This window comes from Schistocerca nitens, chromosome 11 (genome assembly GCF_023898315.1).
Source record: "Schistocerca nitens isolate TAMUIC-IGC-003100 chromosome 11, iqSchNite1.1, whole genome shotgun sequence".
NCBI lineage: Eukaryota > Metazoa > Arthropoda > Insecta > Orthoptera > Acrididae > Schistocerca > Schistocerca nitens.
Window position 1 is genome coordinate 202,052,030 of NC_064624.1, and position 23,795 is coordinate 202,075,824.

The 23,795-nt window shown below is 41.2% G+C and overlaps 1 protein-coding gene across 1 annotated transcript in view; it reads left to right on the forward strand.

The window, feature by feature from the left end:
* LOC126212783 (Golgi integral membrane protein 4-like) overlaps positions 1-14,114 on the forward strand; it is a 131,358-nt gene extending 117,244 nt beyond the window's left edge. Inside the window, exons 10-11 of the mRNA XM_049940187.1 lie at positions 3,346-3,560; positions 13,939-14,114. Coding sequence (XP_049796144.1) covers positions 3,346-3,560; positions 13,939-14,114 — 391 coding nt within the window. The remainder of the gene's footprint in view (positions 1-3,345; positions 3,561-13,938) is intronic.
* Positions 14,115-23,795: the final 9,681 nt, after the last annotated feature.

Below are 23,795 nucleotides of genomic sequence, written 5' to 3' on the forward strand. Positions count from 1 at the left end.
CGTAAGCCAGTTTCTCTGTTCCAGTCGGTTCGATGATTTCGCCTAGGTATCTGAAGTGTGTGACCCCTTTAATTTTGCCGTACTTGGTTGTGATGTCGTCGCCTTCTCTTGTTAGGACTTGCGTTTTTTCAAAAGAGATTTGTAGGCCGACTTTCTCGGCGCATTCTTTCAGGATTTCGATCTGTGTTTTTGCTGATGTTGGGTCATAGGTCAGTATCGCTAGGTCGTCTGCGAATGCTAGGTAAGGGATTTCCAGTCTTTTCCTTCCTAATGTGACTGGTCTCCAGGTGTTTTGTCTCCTGACTTCAGCTTCCCATTCGCTCATTACTTTGTCCAGGACGATGTTGAACAATAGCGGGGATAGTCCATCTCCTTGTCTTAGGCCAGTGTGGATTTCAAAGGGGTCCGAGATTTCGCCCATGAATTTGACTTTGGATTTTGTATTGGTTAGTGTCTGTTCGGTTAGTCTTCGGGTCTTTTGGTCTTATTGTTATTATTATTATTAGTATTATTATTATTATTATCAATATTAGAAAACTCATTGATGTATATCAAGAACAATATTTTTCCTAATGCTGTTCTGTGGGAGTCATGTATCACGGTGTTTCGGTTCTGATAAGTGTTTCACTAAAAGTTTAGCATTATTTGATGTTTGTTATGTTTACTCTTTGTGTCCCATCTGCAAAGTTTGAGTGGAGCCATTGTTATCTGCAGCTCTTATGCCTAATGATTCTAACTGATTTAGTAGAAGCTTAAGGTCAACATTATCCCAAAGCCATAGGAAGATCTAAAATTTTCAGTAATGTACAATAAAAATATATCTGTGCCACACCTTTCTTTTTTCAACGAGTGTAGTGAATTGTGCTGTAGTTGATTCAGTCGTCCTGCCACTTCAGAAACCAAATTGTAATTCGACTGCAAGATTATATTTATTCAATTAATTCATTAACCTTCTTTCATAATTGATTCTGTTAATTTTGAGAATGATGACAAAAGGGAAGTTTCTAAGTTTTCTGCATTACCCTTTAAGGGTGCTTATATACCCTGTATGCTTTGTTTCAGTGCGCATACTGGTACTTCAGCTAAGCTAACTTACTTTTTATTTTTTTGGATTTTGTTCAGCTTTAGTGACTTCATGCTCTGTGAGAGGTAGTAGCTTGTAAATAGTACATAATTATTTACAGGTGTCTCGTGTGTGTGTGTGTGTGTGTGTGTGTGTGTGTGTGTGTGTGTGTGTAATTTCTCTGTAATACTTGAAAATAGGACCTCTGGTGTTTACAGTATACATAAACAATTTGTCATGAATATAATAGAGGGAAACATTCCACGTGGGAAAAATATATCTAAAAACACAGATGTTGTGACTTACCGAACGAAAGTGCTGGCAGGTCAATAGACACACAAACATACACACGAAATTCAAGCTTTCGCAACAAACTGTTGCCTCATCAGGAAAGAGGGAAGGAGAGGGAAAGATGAAAGGATGTGGGTTTTAAGGGAGAGGGTAAGGAGATATTTAAATATGTCTGCTTGTGTCTGTATATGTGTGGATGGATAGGTGTGTGTGTGCGAGTGTATACCTGTCCTTTTTTTCCCCTAAGGTAAGTCTTTCCGCTCCCAGGATTGGAATGACTCCTTACCCTCTCCCTTAAAACCCACATCCTTTCATCTTTCCCTCTCCTTCCCTCTTTCCTGACGAAGCAACCGGGGGTTGCGAAAGCTCGAAATTTTATATGTGTGTTTGTGTGTTTTTTATTGTGCCTATCTACCAGCGCTTTCCTGTTTGGTAAGTCATGGAATCTCTGTTTTTAATACATTTTTCCCATGTGGAATGTTTCTTTCTATTTTATTTATATTGTATTGTCTGTTATATTGTTCTTGACCATTTGTCGGTACAGATTTTTTGAAATGTTTCATGGATTTTATACTTACGCTGTGTTTCTGAATGAAAATAGGTGAGGTATCTCAAAAAAGGGAGACAGACTAGTTTTACCTATGGTTACTTCCAGGGGCAAAATTCCAAGTACTGCCAGTAGACAGTTAGAAAGTAGAAAAAGCAATTTGTTAGTCTCACTGTCCTCACTCCAGTTGAGTGCGAGTAACCTGCCCTGATGCTCCTCCCTCTTGAGAAAAGTTCCAAAAGCTTTGTTTCTGCAGGCAGTAAGGGAAGTTTCCCTATTTTTTATGTGCTGCACATCTGAACTCGGATTGTTGAGGTTTTTCTGTAGCAGTCATCACTCTGTAAGGCTTACAGCATATCCACCTTGCCTGCCTACCTACGCATTCCTATCAGAGGCTGTACTAGGGTGGGAATATCGGTACGAATCCCTGTTGGCCATTCGACAGTTTTCTTTGAAATTCGTACCAGATATGTTTCTTTCCAATTTCACGATAAATGTGCACATTTACTAGGCTTGTGACAATTGATATTTCTGTGGCAACTTTCTGGTACCATTTTACTCCCTGTGTCAACTCATAACTGTAACTCGTCTTCCAGTCTGTCAAGACAGCAAAAGTTTTGCATTTATTATACTCTGTTGCATTTTAAAAATTATGTTTATTTTTCTAGCTAGTTCTTCATTCTTGAAATATTTTTAATGGGGGACATGTTTGTACATACCATCAGCTGCAGTGTAAACTTTAATGAAACATGCTATTAAGTTTCATTTATGTGGACTGTCTTCTGATACAATATGTTGCATACGTGCAATTAGGAACATACTAGACAAAAAGTCATTTTGGCATGTATGCAATGGATTGTAGGAATCTTTATAACTTTTCTACAATTTGATATTGACAGCATTCTGTGTTTTGTTTGTAATTATCAGGTACTAGAAGATGCTTCACAGGCTAATAGCACGTTTCAGTACAGACACACAGGAATTACATACCTCGGCTGTGAGTGGACATCGATTGAAATCGATGGGGAAAGCTGAAAATTTGTGCCGGACTGGGATCCGAACCTGGGTCTCCTGGTTACTGGGCAGTTGCTCTGGACAGTAAAGTTTGTACAGCAACAGGTGGTGTATACTGTACAGACACGTCCCTCGTTAAACACCGTTCTGTGCTGAGGTGAGTGCAGATGCACCTAGGAGGGGTAAACCGTGTCGTCACGTCGTCTGACTAGCTATGTGGTTACATCAGGCCGTCGAGACAGACGGGTCATGCCAGTTCGAGCACCACTGTTCCACCCAAACTCTTCACCAGAAAAAACTGAACTATTTCTTTTTTTAAAAATCCTGGACTGAATGAACCTTTTTTCTCGTAGAAGCATTTCAGTTAAATTTTCAACAGTGTCGTACGCTCAGACGTGCAGAATCGGAAACAGGTCGCCGTGTGCCGCAGGCCCCGAGATGGGAGGCGTGAGGAAGCGGAGGAGGAGCCACTGCAGCAGCAGCAGCAGGAGGAGGAGGACGAGGACGCCGGGGGCGGCGGGGGCGGTGACTACCTGCAGGAGCCGGCGCGCGGGGGCCGCGGCCCGCCCCCGGGCGGGAACGTCGACGCCGCCGTGGACGGGCCGCGGGACGACCCCGCCGCCCTGGAGGAGGGGGAGGAGGAAGGTGCGTACACGGCGGCTCGCGTGCTGCCAGTCGGCAAAACTGCGACGCCTCGGAGGCAGCGTGCAGTACGCTACTCGTTTGTGATCCGCTTCCGGTGGCCTCACTGAGAGCGGAATGTTAACTAACTTTTCCTTTTCGAGATTTTCAAATGTGGCGTTTAACAAAATTAACGACGAACTAAAGAGGGTTTACGTTGTTCCGAGATAACAATTTTTGCTTCGTTTATTCCAGAAATGAGTTTCACCACGGTTTTGCCGACCTCAGTGGGATATTTTCATTTACGGTTTCCGAAAAATATACGTACAATTTTGATGTAGGTAGCATTTAGATCATATATATAGTTCACTTTTTTTTCTTTGTGTGTGCTCTGTAACTGCCAGCAGAAATCAGCCACAAGTATGAATTAATAGAGCTTGACACCTGCAAAGCAGGGATGTTAGGATGTCGTCTGAATTGAATATTTTTTTTAGAATACAACCTAGCTTACCGTTCGTGTAGCTGACGTATCATTACTTCCACTTCTTGTTTGTCTAATGAAAGTAAATTTTTGTGAGGTTTTGATTTGGAAAACTATTTTGTGTCATTTGCTATTGATTATGCTGGGAATTTTTAAAAAGATTTGCTTCTTTTCCTTGTGCTCACTGGTGACTTCTGGATGATACTGCATCGCTATCGGCTGTCGCTTAGACACACTTTTCACTGCACATTCACATTTCAGATAAGCCTCGACATTTGTTTGTTTAACAATTTTGTTTTCGATTGGCAGCCATAGAGTTTGCACACGCGAGTTTTATTGTGTGTCGAGTGTTTCCCTGAAGTACTAAATCGTGTCCTCAGAATACTGTTTGATCACTGATGACTTTCTGTGTGTTGTTTGATAATGTGTTCAGTAATACTCTGTTGCAGAGTACTGTTTGATGATTGGTAACTTCCGTGCTCTATGTGATAGCCATTTGGATGTGGTAATTTTCTTGTATTCTTAATAAGAAGTGCATAGATAAGTAGTAGATTTTAAAACCTTGAGGTCTGTTTCTATGCCACTAGGGTGATGTTGTTTCCAATTATATCTACAGGTCGTTTCAAATATAAAACACCACCACAATGGGTAGGCAAATAAAAAGCAAGTACAGCTTAGGACAGGTCAACTACAGCAACAGTAAGAAATGGGGCATATGCTACTATTTCACTAGAACACATAGTGTCGGGATTGTATTCTAAACAAAAATTCACTTCAGACATTGCCCTTATATTGCTGTGTTGCAAATGACACGCTGTATTACTGGTGGCTGATTTCTTTTGGAAGCAACAGAGCACACACAATGTAACAAAAATAATAAAATACACGTGTAATCAAAACGACGATATTAGATCTCACTGTATTCCTAACCTACACAAAATTTGTATGCATATATTTTCAGAAACAAAAAAGAAGAAAACTGACTGAGGTTGAGGTTGCCACAACTGTGATGAAACTTGTTTCGGGATTAAATGAAGCAAAAATTGTGTTCTTGCAAGTAGGTGGACTCTCTTTAATTTAATGTTGTTTATTATTAGTTAAAACTTCCAGCTGAGAGACTGTGGTCGATCTGTAAAAATACTTCGTCCTGACGTTTCATTGCCAGCTACGGGCAACATCTTCCGAGGTGAGTCGACGACTGCCAGCCGGGCCGTTGAGGTCCCATTTATATAGAGGACAGCACCGTACTATTATTTTCTGCAAGCTCTGGAACTGTGATTTTATTGTGATAGTTCAACAAGAGCAGCACCCATCTTGCAGAAACTTTCCTTGTAGTTAAACCTTCATCTAAAAATTACCACAGTCTTTATTTCAATATGTCTATGGCATCAGCTATTTTGTTCATCTCTAATCACTGTTTGCCCAATACCATATTGTGCACTTTCTCTGTTTCCATCTCCAGCTGCAGTTTTGACACCAGATAAGTAGATCATCTTTGAGGTGCTAATTTTCCCATTTGAGTTGTGCCACCTATTTCGTAAGAGTTGGAAATAGATAAGAATATTTCCTTATAAGCCCTCTGCAACTTTGAGTGAAATTATGTTTACAGTGTACCATCCAAAAGATAATGTTTTATGACGACGTTGTATTTGTGTTACATTTGCCTGAAACGTGCACAATTTTGCCATTTGCAAGCAATGATATTACCAACTGAGCTATCCACGATTCGTTCCATTCTGGAAACAATTTGAGTACTTTAACGTAATTTTACGAACAAAACATCAGTATATCCCACCGACACTGATGTTGCGCAACATTTTACGGGAAATCGAGTGACAGAGTTATTTTGATAGATACGGAACAATTTCCACTGTTCTCAGTGATAGAGGGACTACTTCCCTTAGTCCGCATCTCGTGGTCGTGCCCTAGCGTTCTCGCTTCCCACGCCCGGGTTCCCGGGTTCGATTCCCAGCGGGGTCAGGGATTTTCTCTGCCTCGTGATGACTGGGTGTTGTGTGCTGTCCTTAGGTTAGTTAGGTTTAAGTAGTTCTAAGTTCTAGGGAACTGATGACCATAGATGTTAAGTCCCATAGTGCTCAGAGCCACTACTTCCCTTAGTGAAACCATATGGAGATTAATTGTTTATTCACCCAACAACGGTTTTACGGAGATAAGAAATCTCCACGTAATCTAACAACAAGATATAGTTGAAAGTTAATAAACTTGCAGGCATATAATTACTTACAGGTATAGCTAATTTCAAAACTTACGTTGCACTGTTCGTTCACTCATCATCGTGAGCCTCTGACGTCAGGACTCTGGTGGTACCCCTGCCTCTCTATTGTATCTGTCTGAAAAACAGCCTCTGGATGAGCCTAGCTACCTGTGCTGGTAGCTTATGCCTCTGTAATTGGCAAATGCAAGTTAGCCACACTTCTAAAGCTGAGGCGAGGGTGTGCAGATGCGTGACATTGCCAAAAAGCTGGCTCGCCTCAGTGTGTTCTAGGGGCCGGTCGTGCGTTCTCGCATTTATAGCCTTATCTAGCCGATGAATGGTCGATTGTTCAAAATGTGTACGTGCACATTAATGGTAGCTGAATGAATCCCAGAGGATTAATAGTAGTGCCATGAGTGTTGAAGTATGTTTAAAGATATTAATGATTTATTAGTAAAATTACCAGAGAGTAATGACTTTAAGGTATGGATTCTATGTTACTGGGCCTCCCTGGACCCCTACACACACACACACACACACACACACACACACACACACAGAGAGAGAGAGAGAGAGAGAGAGAGAGAGAGAGAGAGAGAGAGGGGGGGGGGAGGAATGATACGTCTAATAAAATATGCATATATTATTGAATGTCTGGGGAGGTGCTACATTTTCACATAAACTGAAATGTTTAATATTGTTTGTCATTAAAAATAAGTAGCACAAAATAAATATCAAGTCCATGTGATGCACCAGAAACTATGACAGACTGCAGCAGATAATCTTCGAATCCAAAGCTCCACATGTTCACGAATGTGCAGAAGTTGACATCCTAACGAGCACTCGAAATTGATCACCAAACAGCCTGGAAAATGTGTCGAGTCCTGCACCTCTTCAAGGAAAAGTTTAAAATCCTAAGTAGTGTGGCCAACTTTCCACCCAAAGTTCAAACTTCTGAATGTTACCTTTAGTAACTCTAAAATTAGAAGGAAGGTCAGCATTGGCTGTAATTTTGATATTTCTTAACAGCAAAATCGATTTTCGGTCACATATTGATCATTTTCAGTGCTGGAAGTGAAACATTTCACATAGCGATCAGCGAATAAGAAACGAGAGACCACAAATACACCTGAGTATAAACCAACTGTTGGTAAGAACATACCTTTAGCATACAAATTAAATCTTATAAGCACTGGTGTCTAGTTATTAGCAGTAACAGAAGCTATAAAAGGATCACAATAACTGTAGCCACTGTTTACATTCACCTATACAGCAGATCTCGGTGTGACAGGGACTTGGAACACCCTGTATGTGACGTGTGTCACGTGAAGACTTAACGTAACTTTATTTGGCAAGAGATTACTACAAAATACCAAATGTGCACTTGCAAATCATTAATTGAATATTTCAAATTTAAAATTGTACATTAAAAACGCATAGGAAAAAGGAAGGGGAAATGCACATCTTGGCAACATAACACTGGCGTGTTATTTTCAAAACAACTTAAAAAAACGTGCAAGAATGAAAATCAACAGTTAAATTGTAAGGTGTCAGATTACAGGACTAGTAAAAAAGAAAATTATACAAATAACACGACATCAATTGTAACAGAATTTGTTATACCACAGTAACCGCCATCTGGCATGGGAAGTGAGAGGTGCAAAGTTCTTAATGTACGTAAAATATTACATTGAAACCAAGAAATCGAATACATAAATAGTGGTGATTGTACAATAAGTCACGATTTAACAGTTCAAAATGTCAAGAAACACATATTCTTTATAAATTCTTTTATTTTTAAAAATTTTTTTTAGATTTCAGACTAACAATTTTTTATTGTATTCAACGACATGATGATACCCACATCTCATTCGTCCCATTTGGACACGTTAACACATTATAACTCTACGGAGTCGCCAGTCAGTGTAGTAACTCTGATCGTGCCCCTCCGAGTGTCTCCAGCAAACTCACTGTGAGCATTTAGACCCTGTTGTGCTGTCTCAGTGATTTCAGATTCTAATGAACGAACAGTTTTAATGAAAGTGACCACAGTTGAGATTTAACAGTAACAACAAGTATAAACAGTACACCTAAAGAAGTGCCTTACTCTGCTGGTAGCTTTACGGTGTCACACGACAGTGTAAATACAACCAAACATGAATTATCAATTAAAATGTAAATTGTACACAAAAATAGAAATCCGCTAATAAAACAGAAAAAGTGGACAACTCCCTACACACTATTAATCGACGTGTCAGGATTATACATTACTTGCACAATTTTTGAATTTTTGATCTTCTTTATTCGTGGCTGTTTTAATAATCAGTAAAATAGGCTCCAAACTGATTTAATCTTTAAACTTACATTATGTTATGTGAGTGGTTTTTTAAATCAGAATAGCCATTCTCCTAGTCATTTTCCAACGTCGACATATATTACTTTCCTCGATGATTCTGCCGGAACCACTTCATTCGTTGTCTTATCGGCCCACCTAATTTTCAACATCCTTCTATATCACCACATTTCAAACACTTCAGTACTCTACTTTTCTGTTTTCCCACAGTTCATGATTCACCTTCAGACAATACTGTTCTCCAAATGTACGTTTTTAGAAATTTAATCTTCAAATTAAGACCAGCGCTCAAAGCAAGTAGACTTTTCTTGTCCAGGACTGGCCTCGTTGCCTGTGCTAGTCTGCTTTCTATGCCCTACTTACTTTGTCCCACACTTTTTATTTTGCTTCCGAGAATTGCTACACTTCTTGTACTTTGTGATCCCTAATTTTATGTTAAGTCTATCACCAGTCTCATTTCTGCCACCCCTCATTACTTTCCTCTTTACTCAGTTCACAGTGTGTGCTAGTTAGACTGTTCGCTTCATTTAATAATGCCTGCAATTTGCCGTCACTTTCACAGAGTGCAGCAGTGACATCTGCAAGCCTTATCACTGATATCCTTTTTCCCTCAATTTCAGTCCCACTCGAGTTCTGTCAGAGCACAGGAATAGCGTACGGGCACCTCGTACTGTATGTAAGCGTGGCGGAGCCCGAGTGCTGGCACACGTGTGTAATCGTGCACTAATTAAATTTGCTATAATTTTTGTTACTGGCAAGTGTGTAAAGAGTGACGCTCTGTGCTGCTAGCTGACGTGTCGAGCTACAGTTCGATGCTGTAGCTTAAAGAGGATTGCATCATTAATTTTTAATTTATATTCAATAATAATCATAATTGCATATGTTTGTATGTACTGTAATAAGTGTTGTGTAATCATCAATTAGACTGCAATTAACTCACCTAACCATTGCGATGTCTTTGCTGCCTTTTGTTGCCACGTACAGCGATTGTAAGCTGTGGAACAGAATTTCGAGATTATTCTTTCGACCGTAATTCGATCTACACTAAGTGTCCACTATTATAGTCCCTTCATTTCCGGTGCTGGCTTCTCAACAAATGTGTTACCCCTTCTACAATGTCCAAAACTGTGTCCATTCCAAGATGCTGTGTGTCAGCTGAACCTGCCAATACCAGATGTCAGCTTTGTTCCGTATCATAATGATAATGTGGCTTATAAAGTCATATGTACACAAACTGGACACTGGTAACATTGGTTTTGTGCCTGTATTAAGTTTTGGAATGAAGATTGTGGTGACAGAGTGTAATCTACATCTACATTTATACTCCGCAAGCCACCCAACGGTGTGTGGCAGAGGGCACTTTACGTGCCACTGTCATTACCTCCCTTTCCTGTTCCACTCACGTACGGTTCGCGGGAAGAACGACTGCCGGAAAGCCTCCGTGTGCACTCAAATCTCTCTAATTTTACATTCGTGATCTCCTCGGGAGGTTTAACTAGGGGGAAGCAATATATTCGGTACCTCATCCAGAAACGCACCCTCTCGAAACCTGGACAGCAAGCTACACCGCGATGCAGAGCGCCCCTCTTGCAGAGTCTGCCACTCGAGTTTGCTAAACATCTCTAAATTGCTGTCACGCTTACCAAACAACCCTGTGACGAAACACGCCGCTCTTCTTTGGATCTTCTCTATCTCCTCCGTGCACCCGACCTGGTACGGATTCCACACTGATGAGCAATACTCGAGTATACGCCGAACGAGTGTTTTGTAAGCCACCTCCTTTGTCGATGGACTACATTGTCTAAGGACTCTCCCAATGAATGTCAACCTGGTACCCGCCTTACCGACAATTAATTTTATGTGATCATTCCACTTCAAATTGTTCCGCACGCATACTCCCAGATATTTTACAGAAGTAACTGCTACCAGTGTTTGATGCACTATCATATAATCATACAATAAAGGATCCTTCTTTCTATATATTCGCAATACATTACATTTGTCTATGTTAAGGGTCAGTTGCCACTCCCTGCACCAAGTGCCTATCCGCTGCAGATCTTCCTGCATTTCGCTACAATTTTCTAATGCAGCAACTTCTCTGTATACTACAGCATCATCCGCGAAAAGCCGCACGGAACTTCCAACACTATCTACTAGGTCATTTATATATATATTTTGAAAAGCAATGGTCCCATAACACTCCCCTGCGGCACGCCAGAGGTTACTTTAACATTTGTAGACGTCTCTCCATTGAGAACAGCATGCTGTCTTCTTTTTGCTCAAAACTCTTCAATCCAGCCACACAGCCGGTCTGATATTCCGTAGGTTCTTATTTTGTTTATCAGGCGATAGTGCGGAACTATATCGAACGCCTTCCGGAAGTCGAGGAAAATGGTATCTACCTGGGAGCCTGTATCTAATATTTTCTGGGTCTCGTGAACAAATAAAGAGAGTTGGGTCTCACACGATCTCTGTTTCCGGAATCCGTGTTGATTCCTACAGAGTAGGTTCTGGGTTTCCAGAAATGACATGATACACGAGCAAAAAACATGTCCTTAAATTCTACAAATCTATGTTTGGCTGAAAGTTGGTGAAATGATATCGGAAGCTATGCTTAATCTGTTGGTGCAGCCACACTCTAACCTCTGTCCAGTTGCCGCTGTGTGTTCTCTTCTTCTTCTTCTTCTTCTTCATCTTCTTCTTCTTCTTCTTCTTGGCGTTTAGTCATTTTACAGTCTCTTCGTAATGGAGGTGGTGTGCAGATCGGGAAGTAGAGAGGAGGCTAGAGTTTTGCATCACATATGTAGGGCATACAGTTTCCTAGTAACACGAATTTATTTTGGCATACCCAAAAAAAAAGTAATTATTTTTTAAGAGGTTCATGTTTTCAAATAGTTTACTAGACCATCTTACTCACTTCAAAATACTCTCCGTTACAACTAATACATTTGACCCACCGGTGCTTCCAAAGTTCGAAACATTTTTTGTTTTTTTTTCTTGACTACTTCAGTGTTGCCAAATTGGAGTCCCTTCATGCCCATTTTAATGTGTAGAAATAAGAAATAGTCACACAGAGCCAGGTCAGGTGAGTAAGGTGCATGGGGCAGTGGAACCGTGCCATTTTTAGCCATAAACCATCTAACAGAGTGTTTTGTGTGTGTGTGTGTGTGTGTGTGTGTGTGTGTGTGTGTGTGTGTGTGTGTGAACTAAGCTCCAAGACAACCACTAATCTCTGACAGTTGATCAGTTATGTCGACAGTCTGTGAGCACGAGCCCTTGAATTTTTTCAATATTTTTGTAGATTTGGGCAGTTGACGGATGTACAGAGCGAGGTTTGTCACCAATCGACAAGTTTCCATTTTTAAATCGAGCAAACCAGTTGTACACTTGAGTTTTTCCCATAGCGTCATCTCGGTAATCTGTTTTTGACATTAAAACAGTTTCAGCAGCATTTTTACCGAGTAGAGAACAAAAGTTTACAGCTACAGGTTGTTCTCCTATACTTGCCACCACAAAAAACGAAAGGAGGACAACACAGCGCTAGCAAAAAGAATCACTGCGGGTGAACAGAACGAGCCAGGTTGACGACACAGCGGTACTGAACTGGCAGCGAGTTGTTTGATACGCACCTAACACAAGCTCCGCAAACAGCAATGTTATTCTTTTTACTTATTTATGTATTTTATTTTTTGTACTCACTCTTACTCCAAAAATATATTGTGCAATGACAGTGTGTTTTGCCTTCTGTTTCTTACCAACCACTAATTTAACAATGAAAACAATCAATTATTCACAAAATTATTTAACTGGATAGATAAAAAGTCTACTCACCAAGTGGCAGCAGAACACACACGTAAAAGATGGTTGTAATTGGCAAGCTTTTGGAGCCAGTGGCTCTTCTTCAGGCAGTAGGGTTGTAGGGGAAGTGTAATGTCTCTTGCAGCGGTCTCTCCGCGATATTTTCAGAAATTTTATAAATTGTATAACTCGGTACATATCTCGAAATATCTCTTCTTATCTTACCGATTCCTAACCTTTAATATACCATGATTATCAATGCAAAGTAGTTTCAAGCCCTATTGTTCCTCGGAGTGTCCATTTACTCCACGGAATAGCTTCTCTGCTATCTATGTTTTCTCTTATGTAAAGAATGAAGGTATGCTTGCCGATTAGCCGTGAAAGGAGGAGGATGTATATGTATGTATTGTTGAGCTAGTCGCCATCTTGATGAGATTCTGTATGAGAAGGAATTTAATACATTAACTAAACTAAAGTAAGTGTGTTCGCGTATTATTTAACTGATTATTATTGACAGTGTCTGCTTACTACGCTGTGTTGCACGGGATCAGTGGGGAACGTCTGATTTACACTGGACGAACCTGCCGTTTTGTATGCTCAAGATATCCAGTTACTTCACATAAACAGGCTAACACGGTCTTACCAGCAGATCTCCGGTCTTCCCCATGTGATCACCGAAAGTTAATAATTATTACAAATGTTTTCAGGAGATCGACTGACAATTTTCGTCGCACCGAGACTTCGAAATTGCTTCACTGCCTTATGGAATTTAAGTTAAACTCAATTTAATCAGGATAGAACAGTACTGAACTGTGTGAATGTGATAAGCCTGCTTTGTGAATGAAAATTCCCTTAATATACGCATGTTTTTTACTATCCTGATCAGTGAAGCTAAATCGTGCCGGTGTGAGAGAGGTTTTCAAATTTTAGATCCCACAAAAAAAAAAAAATATTAAAGAAGGAATTAAAGAAAAGGACTGGAGAGGTCTAGGAAAAGGGGTAGATATTGGAAAGTCACTCGGAACTGCGGTCAGGGGAGAGTTACCGTACAGGATGAGAAGGGAAGACTGATTGTCCGGCACTGCCTACTTTATGTAGTACGTACCAGGTATGCTTTAACTGTCTTTTTAAACGTGTTGGTTTTCATCACCTTTCTGTCTCCATGGACAGTTTATTGTACTGTGTGATTCCATAGTAAAAAAACATTGTTTAAAACTTTTTCTTAATTCTTTTTCCAGTATACATTAATTACACCCGGTTTTCCTTCCACAATAGCAAATACGCTCGTCAGAGCAATAGATTGATAGAAGTACTCAGACGGTGCAGTCGGAATCCCCGACTCTTCGAGCAGTTTTGTTAAATCGACCTGATTATTTTTTCAGCCCCTTTCTGTAGTTTTAATATTGTGGCCAAATATTTTGCGCTCACTCTGTGCAAAATGATACTGCAGCTGAGGACCGTGCTTATATAATACGCGAGAGAAACTGGCATTAAGTGACAGCTGTCGGCTTCTCATTCGAGAGCAGCAAACGAAACAAAAATATTTCCGTTTCAGAAGATGACGACATGGACCACATCGACTACAACGAGGGTGCCCAGCAGCGACAGGGCGCGAGGGGTGGCGCGGGGCGAGCGGGCGCGCAGCCCGCGGGGGCGGCCGTCGCCGGCGTGCGCGAGCCGCCGCTGCCCGTGGGACCCCGCGACTCCGTCATGGTCAACCCGAAGAAGTAGGCGACTGCGACTGTGGAGGCGACGGAGGGCGTCTTCACGTTTCTGACTGCTAGCCTGAAGAGTGTGAAATGAGTTTCTGAATATTTTTATAGAACTATTCCGTGTGTTAAGCTGGTTGTGTGTAACTGGTCCGTGTTAAGAGAACTGTGAAATTGATTCTGTGTAAAATCAGTTCTTCTATTTTCCGAGAAAGAGTTTGTCACAGTGCGGGAGAGGTTCGGTACGGCCAGCCGACTCTCCCGCAGGTGACGGTGGGAACGGTGGCATACGGACTCCGCGCTGCTCTCTAGTTAGCCTCTGGTGGGTCGTGAGGTGTCTCACACGTCGCGCTTTTGTAATCGAGTGGTTTCTTTCGCTTCGGTATAAAGTTTTCTCGGTATCCGAGCTGGGTCACGCTCGAACCGAGACTGAATCTTTCCGTGTGTATTCGCATCCTCACCTCCTGACGAACACGGTGAAGGACGTATTGGAAGGCTCGAATCGGAAGTGGTGCGGCTCTAACACTGAGAAGCCTTCGTGGAGGATACTGTCACTGTCAGCTTTGGAGCTGAATCGTTTCGTCTGTGTTTGCGAGCGACACTGGAAAGAAGTGCCAATATAGAAGTAATTATCTGTGGGTGTTCTTGTCCATTCTGCAGCTGGTATTTCAGTGATCTCACGTATTAAGTGAATTTCTTGTTAATCCAGCACGGAAGACCCTAATTTTTAACTGAATCCTCCATCTGTACGTGTTTCTTTCTCTTAAGAAAACAACAAAAGGGGCAGCGACAGATGACACTATTTTTCATTTTGTACTGTTTTTTGACACATCTACAATTTTTGTGTCTTATAGCTTATAAGTTTGTGTCAAACATTTCACAATTTTGAGCAAATTAAAGGATTTGAGCTCAGAAACTAGCCCTTATTGAGTCTTTGAGTTGTGCAAACGGGAGTAAGTAAGCCATTAATATTGGTGTGTGTCCTGGGCAGGTGTTTTTGTTACTTACCTTCTTCCCTGGGTTACTTACTACCTTACATTTCTACTCTAAACTGTTTTTCTCGTTACAGGGATAACTTTTTGACTAACTTTTTGGGCTTCGAGCTCTTGTGTACCGACCAGACAAACGTATTTGAGTTGTACCTGTGCACAAAATCTTACTTCTGTGCCACTGACATTAACGAAAATAGATTCCGACTTCCGTTACCGTCTTCCGAAGAGGGAACGTCGTAATGGGTTTTGCACTCTGGTGGCATCTCCTAGGGCTCGGTTCTTTACTCGGACGAGTGTCTACGATGAAAATCAGTTGTTCTGACTGTATGTGCTGCTAAGCAATATTACCTCAAATCCTGTTCACCCATAACTCTCCCGTGTTTTGTGCAACTTGGAATATTTCTTGTCACTCTCTCACATGTCTTTCTAAAGAACCCTCAGAACTGTACAGAATTCCATTACAAATACTGCTTTTGGTACTTATTTCACTTATTGTTGCTCCAGGTTATCACTGTAGCTTATCTGATCAAAGCCGTAGGTACTTCAAGTAAAGGTACTCTTAACTGGCAGGCTTTCCAACGGGTGAAAGTAATTGTAGGTGGTGCTCTCAATGGACCACAACTACTTGAAAATCATTAACAATGGGAACATTATGCACTGGTCCTCTTAGATTTTCTCTATACTTACTAGAATTGCAGCTGAGTGTTTGAACATTAATTTCATAAAGCAGTATGATGCAACTCTCAAAACTTTTGAAAAGATTAACTTTGGAGAGTATAAGATTTTGAGCCCAGTTGAGTATGAAATGCATCGTCTACTTACACTAATGCGACCACCTGTCGAAAGTTCACTGTGAGACTCGCAGGAAAAGAGTCGGTCAGGCTCCGGAAGGTACGACAGGGACGTGCAGGCGTGCCGTGTCCAGCTGTTGGCGCAAACAGCCCGAGTGAGGTACTCCCACAAGTTGTCAGTTGGGAGTTTGGTGGGCACGGGAGTACGGTAAACTCGTGTCGGTGCTCTCTGGACCAGGTAGGTACACTGCGGAGCTGTGTGACGCGTCACGTTGTCCTGCCGGTAGATGCCGTCGTGCTGAGGAAACCCAAAGTGCACGTAACGGTGACGAGGTTAGGTGGACACTTGTGTCAACCCGTTGCGCCACGAAAACATTCCCCAGACTGTAATACTGCGTCCTCTGGCCCGACCCTCGGGACGATTGTTGCTCGGTGTTTGTGTTCGAACATTTCACTCTATATATGCTTACGGCCATCTGTCTGTCGGAGCATAAAACGTGATTCACCTGAAAAGACTACCTGTCGCCACGCAGTGGGCGTCCAGGTTTAGTGCTAACGGCGAACGGTCACCGAGGAGATACTGTCGGTAGCCCTTCGGTTCGTCTGGGCAATCAGTTCCTCGACATATATTCGAAAAGATTTCGGGCTCGCAGCCGGTCGTCGTTACCTCCCATCCACGATATTTCGACTGGACAACTGCCGGCCATCCTCAGGTAGGCGATCGAAGACCGATGAAGACGGCCTCCGTTCCGTAATATATAGCGTGCGTGCGTCAAAATCGTACGGACAGACAAACCACACCGCCCACCAGCAGCGCCCTCGCTGGTGGAACTGCAGAACTCAGCTGTCTTCGGCGTTGTCAATTGCCGCGGCCAATGGAGTGCTCTGACATCTTCGTCTGGAGCAGATCTTAGAGATGACGGGGTTCCACGCATTATCTTGCTGGTAGCCATTGTCGCGATTGATAAGATTGTCTGTCATGCGAATTTCCACCGATTCTTTTATGACGGAGTCTCAAAAGGATGTCGCTGTGGCCAAAATTGTTGTCATGTCATACTCCATTCGTCAGTCTTTGATGGCTCACCTGAGGATGGCTGGCAGTTGTCCAGTCGAAATATCGCGGATGGAAGCTAACGACGACCGGCTGCTAGCCCGAAATCTTTTTGAATATTTAGTTCGCCGGGAAAACTTTAAATTTCACAATTCCTCGACAGTTGTACGTCTGTTCACCCGTACACATTTCTGCAACTCTGTAACGCCCCTGTCACCTGTGGCCCACGGCGCAGCACACCTGCTTCGGTGCCGGTTGCGGTTAGCACAGTTTTACCTCACTCGGTATATCTTAACCGCAGCGGTATGCGAACAATTCACGTACTTAGCCATTTTGGAAATGCTTCCACCCTCGGCCCGAAAGCCGATAATTGTGTTCTTTCGGATGTCGGATACATTGCTCTGTTTCTGCGTGACGACAGTGACTGTACTATTTTCCTGTGCTGCCACCTGCTGTCTCCGATTGGTTATTGTACGTTAATATCGAGCGTAGGCTGTGGTCGCATTAGTGTGACTGGACCGTGTATTTCTAGCTAATTAACGTAGCTTCTGGTAGTTTGTATATCTCCTAATTGTGAAGGGGATGGTTTGAATCTGATTAGTACCACTGCTTTTTATTTTGTAAATTCACTGTTGGGAATATTAAGAAATATGGAATCGTACTTTTTAATAAAAGAAAAAATTTGATGTTAATTTCTGATCGTATGAAGAGACAAATATTCATGACAGTTGTATTTTATTTCCTATTTGATGTTTCACAGATTCAATATTTCTCATTTAATATTTCAAATTGTGAATAAATATGGTATTTAAAAAAAGAAAACAACCAATGGTACTAATCAGATTCAAACCAGCAGCTTCACAATTAGAAGACATATATGCTCTCAGAGACTACGTTAATTGGCGAGAAATACTGGTCACAGAAAAATAAATTGAAGTTCGATAGACAGATGTGAAATATTCGTTTAACCGTAGGACATTTCACATACATCTATGAATCTCTAATATATTTTCATATGATCAGTAATTAATAATAAAAGTACATTATTTTTGTTAGCAAATTATGACTGACTATTTGTTACTTAACATTTCCATTTGATGATAAATCTTGTTTTTCTTCATCTTTTTCTCGGGTCTTTGTCTCACAGCGGCACACTATTGGCCCGACTATTAAAGGATTTGGCGTGGTCGCTATCGCGGGTGGCCAGATGACATTCTTGTCACTACCCCGTTACCCCCTTGATGGAATATGTGTTCCTCATCTGTCTGTGTGTAGTTATTCGTGTGAAAGTGAGCAAAAGTCTTCTAAATGTTTGCAAATTGTGTAACTGAGGAGCAACACAGATACTGGGCCAGTATCCTACAGGGGTCGGAAACAGCCTAAAAACCAGATTTGGCCAGTCGGACTCGCCGACCCTCGCCGTCAGTCCACCGGGTGGACTCCTTCGTAGGCTGAAACACCTCCCCGTACCAGGTGTGGTGCTCTAACGTGCACAGCTGTCTTAGAGGGTTGCATTTGATAATAAATGTGGAGTTTAAATAAAAGTAAAAAGTACCGTGCTGTTAATCAGATTTAAACTATTGACTTCGCGATTAGAAGACTTCCACGCTACACACTCGGATACTGGTGAATAAACCTTCCTTTGAGCGTGGCACTCTCTCCAGAGCGATTAGGTGAATTGTGTCTCACTGATTGCATTGCTTAGTCACTTGTTTTGTCATAAGATCTCACTACTTAAACACATTATAAATGGTATCTAGCTTTACAGAAAGACGTTTGTGGCATAAAAGCACAACAATAGAAATATTGTTCTGTTCTCTCATTACTACTGTTGGGCTTCATAGTAAATGAAGAATTTTGTTGCAATCGGAGGAAAATGTTAAGCTCTGCCTTAAATGGAGTGGCTTTTGACTGAAGATCCATCTGAATTCCTGAGGTGTCCAGACTTCTTTGAACCGAGTGAGGTGAAACTAATGCGTCAGGTAGTTTTTTTTTGGGAATGCTTTCCTTCTATACAGTTTTCATCTTTGCCAAAATACATTACTTGGGCATTGGTTCTACTCATATGTACCGTTGCAGAAAATATTACTATCTCCGACGGGGCACGTTTAGTCCGACATTGTAATGGACTAGCGTTCTCACTGCTTTGGCAGAGCTATAGGTCGAGGGAACTTTATTACATTTTGTCTTTTTTTTTTTCTTTCCACTAAAGCGACGGTCATTTCCGTCATTTACTTTCACGTTATCATCACTGTCATCTTACTCTGTTCCCGAATATTCCTGGCAAACTTCAGCTCCGTCAGCAAAATCTTCATCTCCAGAACCGTCTCAAATTTCATTATTATCCCCTTCAGACATCCTTTGGATTTCTTCAACACGTCTTCTGTGGAGTAGATTGTGTGTCTTGGTCCAACCTGCCACAATTGAGTATAGCCCACCTAAAATACTAAAATTGCTATAAAATACCACAATCGTATCCAGTGTATCAGTTTTGTACCTGATATTCGGACAACCTAACAAACGATCAGCGGTCCATAAAAGAAAATAAATGCATTTTGCCTTTTAAAGTAGCTCTGTACTTCTTACAAATGATGGTGAAATCTAATTAAATGTGCTGTCGAAATGAAACTGGGATGGGTCCAGTGCATCAGATTCAGTAGTCACCACATATATCAACAATGCAGTTGCTCTGACCCCGAAGCAAATGACAGTGGAAAGGGTTCGCAGCAGTGAATCTGGTAGCGACACGGTGTCACTGCTGTCTGTCATTGACAAGTAATTGACAGAAAATTATGACCTCCACCAATTTGATCAGCTGTGTCCGACGGAGTGGTTTTATTTTTTTTTTTTTTTTTGAGAATTGTATCGTACTGCTTTGGGAAATGTGGTGGCCGGTTAGTGACCGTCTGAGCCTGTAACTACGAATAAAATTGAAAAGGGCCGGCACTTTAGACTCACCGGTAAATTACAAAAGTCGTTGAAAGTGGCGTTCCTTACGCTGCTCACATAATCGGATAAAGTACTGCGTGTTCTTAAACGTGTGTTGGAATTTTTAGTGAGGAGCTGAAACGACACACTGTTAGAATTTCTTTCTGCAATAAGGGGATGATTGGTTTTGTAAGCTCTGTAGGAAATGATCAAAGGAGGAGAAATCGAGAGGTGAATGGTGCCACACCTCCTTTAAACGTCTTTGAAACCACTTGTCTGTGAAAGTGAAACTCTCCAGAAAGTTGTGGCACTGGCTTCTGAGCCGCAGCATTGTCATGCTGAAACCACTGGTGTTGTGTCTGGTCTTCAAGCATTTTGTTGCACTGCTAGCAGTAATGCTGCTACAGTACTTTGTATTTATCGTTCAGGAATACAGGGTGTACATAAAGTCAAAGAACACTCAATTCTGTATTGCACAAGAACATTGTACAGATGTCATACATATTGCTTTTTGAAGAGAAACTGTGAAAGTTTTTTTTTTTACAAACATTCAATATGCAAACCACAAGTGACCTGGCAAATGTCAATACAGTAATATAATTCTTGCCATAGCCCTCCCAGCATGGCATCGGCGACTGTGGCAGTCGCTTCCCGTATTCTCTCCCGGAGCTCTGCTACATAACGTGATAGAGGCGGTACACACACAGAGTCTTTAATGTGACCCCACAGAGAACAGTCACACAGAGTGAGATCTGGTGGTCGGGGAGGCCATTTTGTGAAACAGCTGTCCCCTTCGGCTCGCTCCGCACCTGAACTCGCCACGTTTGTGACTAGCACCGACTGTCGGCAAATTACCAAACTACATTGTGGCGGTATACGTGGAAAAAATGCTTTCAGGGTTTCTCTTCAAAATGAAACGTGCACAATAGCTGTACAGTGTTCGGTTCTTGTGCAATAAATAACTGAAAGTGTTCCCAGACTTCGTGTACACCGTGTAGTAGTGCTTAAAATCTGTCCTTCTCGCCTACAAATAAACGGCTGTAGCACCGAAGCAGAACTTCTGCGTCGGTTACGTCTCAGCTGTATGCGAGACAAAATGACGAACCTGTATTCCTCCCTTCCGTTGGCCTCAAACTACTGACCATACAGGTCAACTTTTCGCACCCCTCTATCTTTCTCTCGGAGCAGTGCCAAGTTGGGACAGAAATATTTGCTACAGCGGCCAGTCCCAATACATTTGTAGTATAAAGTCTCACTTAATCAGTAAACTTTATGAAATAACTGGCTCCTGATGTCTAGCACAGATATTCCAGTTTCCTACTGTGAATCACCCCCTTAAGTTGCTGACATTAATGTAAAACTCTACAAGAAGTCTGCTTAAATATTACTAAGTTAGCACAGAAGACAGACATAAACGCACACAAAAGCTTCTGTTGTGGCAACTGCGGCCAGCTGTTAGCTGTAGGTGGTGCTTACTTAAAGACAACACACACTGAAACTTGATGCACAGAATGGAAACTTCATTGCTTCTGGAGCTCTACCAGATAAACAATCATCAGGAAAATGATTTCAGGCATACAGACAGAGAAATGCCTTGAAAGTCGTCCACTATGCATTAAACTCCCATCCGTGACTTACCTTGAGGCCTCAAATAATTTTGGACAAAAATTCTTGAATCAGTATTAGCAGAGTGACACTTATAAGAGTAATTCTGACATTAGGTAAGGAAGTGCCTTAACAATCAAAAATCTTGTTGCAGTGCTGTGTGTCTGATAAGACAACAATTTGCCTAACAGCCTGAAGGTACTCTGAATGCTAAGCACTCTCCAGCATTTACTGTCTCACAGCATGCCTATGGACAGTGCCTCATTGCTCTAACTTTTGTAACCCCTGGCAGGAACTTTCTAATTATTACACTTTTTTCTGATAGTCAGTTTCATGTTCCATGGATCATTTTCACAATAAATTGTAATGATGTGGAATGAGTCATTTTACATTCACATCACAAACTAATTGGTAAATGTTGCTACATGCTTTTTTAAAAAAAAAGAAAAGAAAAAAGATAGATACACAGATGTGAGTTAGTAATTCCTGGCCACCACCTTTTACACATTACAATAATAGAAATTCTTCTGTGGACAGGGTGGGTTATCAATGAGAAACATTTTCAATTTATTTTCAAATTTTAGTTTCCTATTTGTCAGTGATCAAAAATGTAACAGTTGTTTACAAGCTGATCACGGGTGGGCACCACGTTACTCTCGCAGCACGTTTTCGAGCACTGAAGACGTCCTTTCTTAAGTACGAGTTACCCCAGAACATTATTCTGTATGACATTATTGAGTGAAAATGTGTCCTATTACCGATTTGTCTCTCAACAAGAATTGCAATGATTCAGAGCGCAAATGTGGCTGAACTGAGTAATTTTAGGAATTCCAAAATCTGCTTCCCCTAGTTTCAATGTGGAACCCTAAAAATTTTGAAGTTTCCATCTTACTTATTGTTTTCTTCAACATGCAGGAAAAGCTAGATTGTTAATTATCATAAATGAGACACATTAAGTGCAGCTGAATGTGTCCTATGTTGTTGATATTCCTACATGGATTTCCCTGTGCTTGATTTCTTCAACATGTGTTAGTCTTACCACTGGTCTAGTACCTCACATATACAAGTGAGCGTATTGTGTCTTTTTAAAATTGAAAATGAGACCATATGCAAAAAACCAGACAGTGCCACTTCTTAAGAATATTGTTTACCCTTTCCTCTGTTTCAGCTGTCCCATTTACTGAATATGCACTTACACAGCCGGGCAACATCATTACGAGTCTTAATATTTGTACTGTCGTCACATACTTTCGAGGGGGGGAATTTGAAATTATGACATTGTAAGGGACTCCTGAGGGCTCTGTACTTACCAGTTTTCACAACAGTCTCAATCTTCAAGGAACTGGTATTCTGTTTGTGAAATGTAGCCTTATTTCTTCACTCTAGCTTATTTTTATTCCTTTTGTTATTTTAAACATATTTAAATTATTATTTGCTGTTCAAATAAGTAATTGTATCGAATCCTGCAAGTTTATTTTGTACGAATACTTGTTTGTTTGTCGGAATACGTTATTTTGTACCGCTTCTGTACTTAACGTGTGGCAGCACCTCGAGCATACGTGTTGATGTAATGTGTGAATCACATTTAGACTTTGTCTTGTGGTCTTTTTTATACTGGCTTGTACCTTTTCAGTGTTATGTAGCGGTTTAATAAAAAAATAACTCTCTTCTAACTTGTGCATTTTATTCCTCTCAGAAGATACAAAAATCTTGGTAACTGAAGTGCAGTGTGAAAGATCAACAACCAATTATGGCAGAAGCATCTTTTGCATTGACATTTGTATGCTTCTGAAAGTTCCAGGGAGAAAAGTTTGTGGAAAGAAATCCAGCATTTAGATAAATGGCACTTCTCAAAAGTGAGAACTAATTGTAAAAAATATGACTGCCTCAAGTAATAGTCTTTTGCAGTATCACACTCATTTGTTTATTAATTGATTCATTCTTTTATTCACTCATTGATTCATCCATTCACTCATTCATTCCCACGTAAGGTTCCTCGAAGCTAACCACGAATGAGAGCGTTTAGGAATACGGAATGACGCAAATTATTCATTGACGGGCAGCTGCAGTTACCGGAGGCTATTTCTGTGAAGTAGACCGACAACAAACTGTGACCAGTGTTGTTCTACTGTCACAGTTATTAGTGGGAGTTTCTTTGAGATTACTTTACGTATGTATTTGTATATTAAGAGAGATATGGCAACTTCAGAAATAACCACTACTCCCGCTGTTACACTTCTAGGCTCGTATTTGTATCCCGTGCTTTGTGTGGCCTGGTAAAAGCACGGGCCTAGAAACCGAAAGGTTACGGGATAGAATCCCAGGCAGACCGTGGA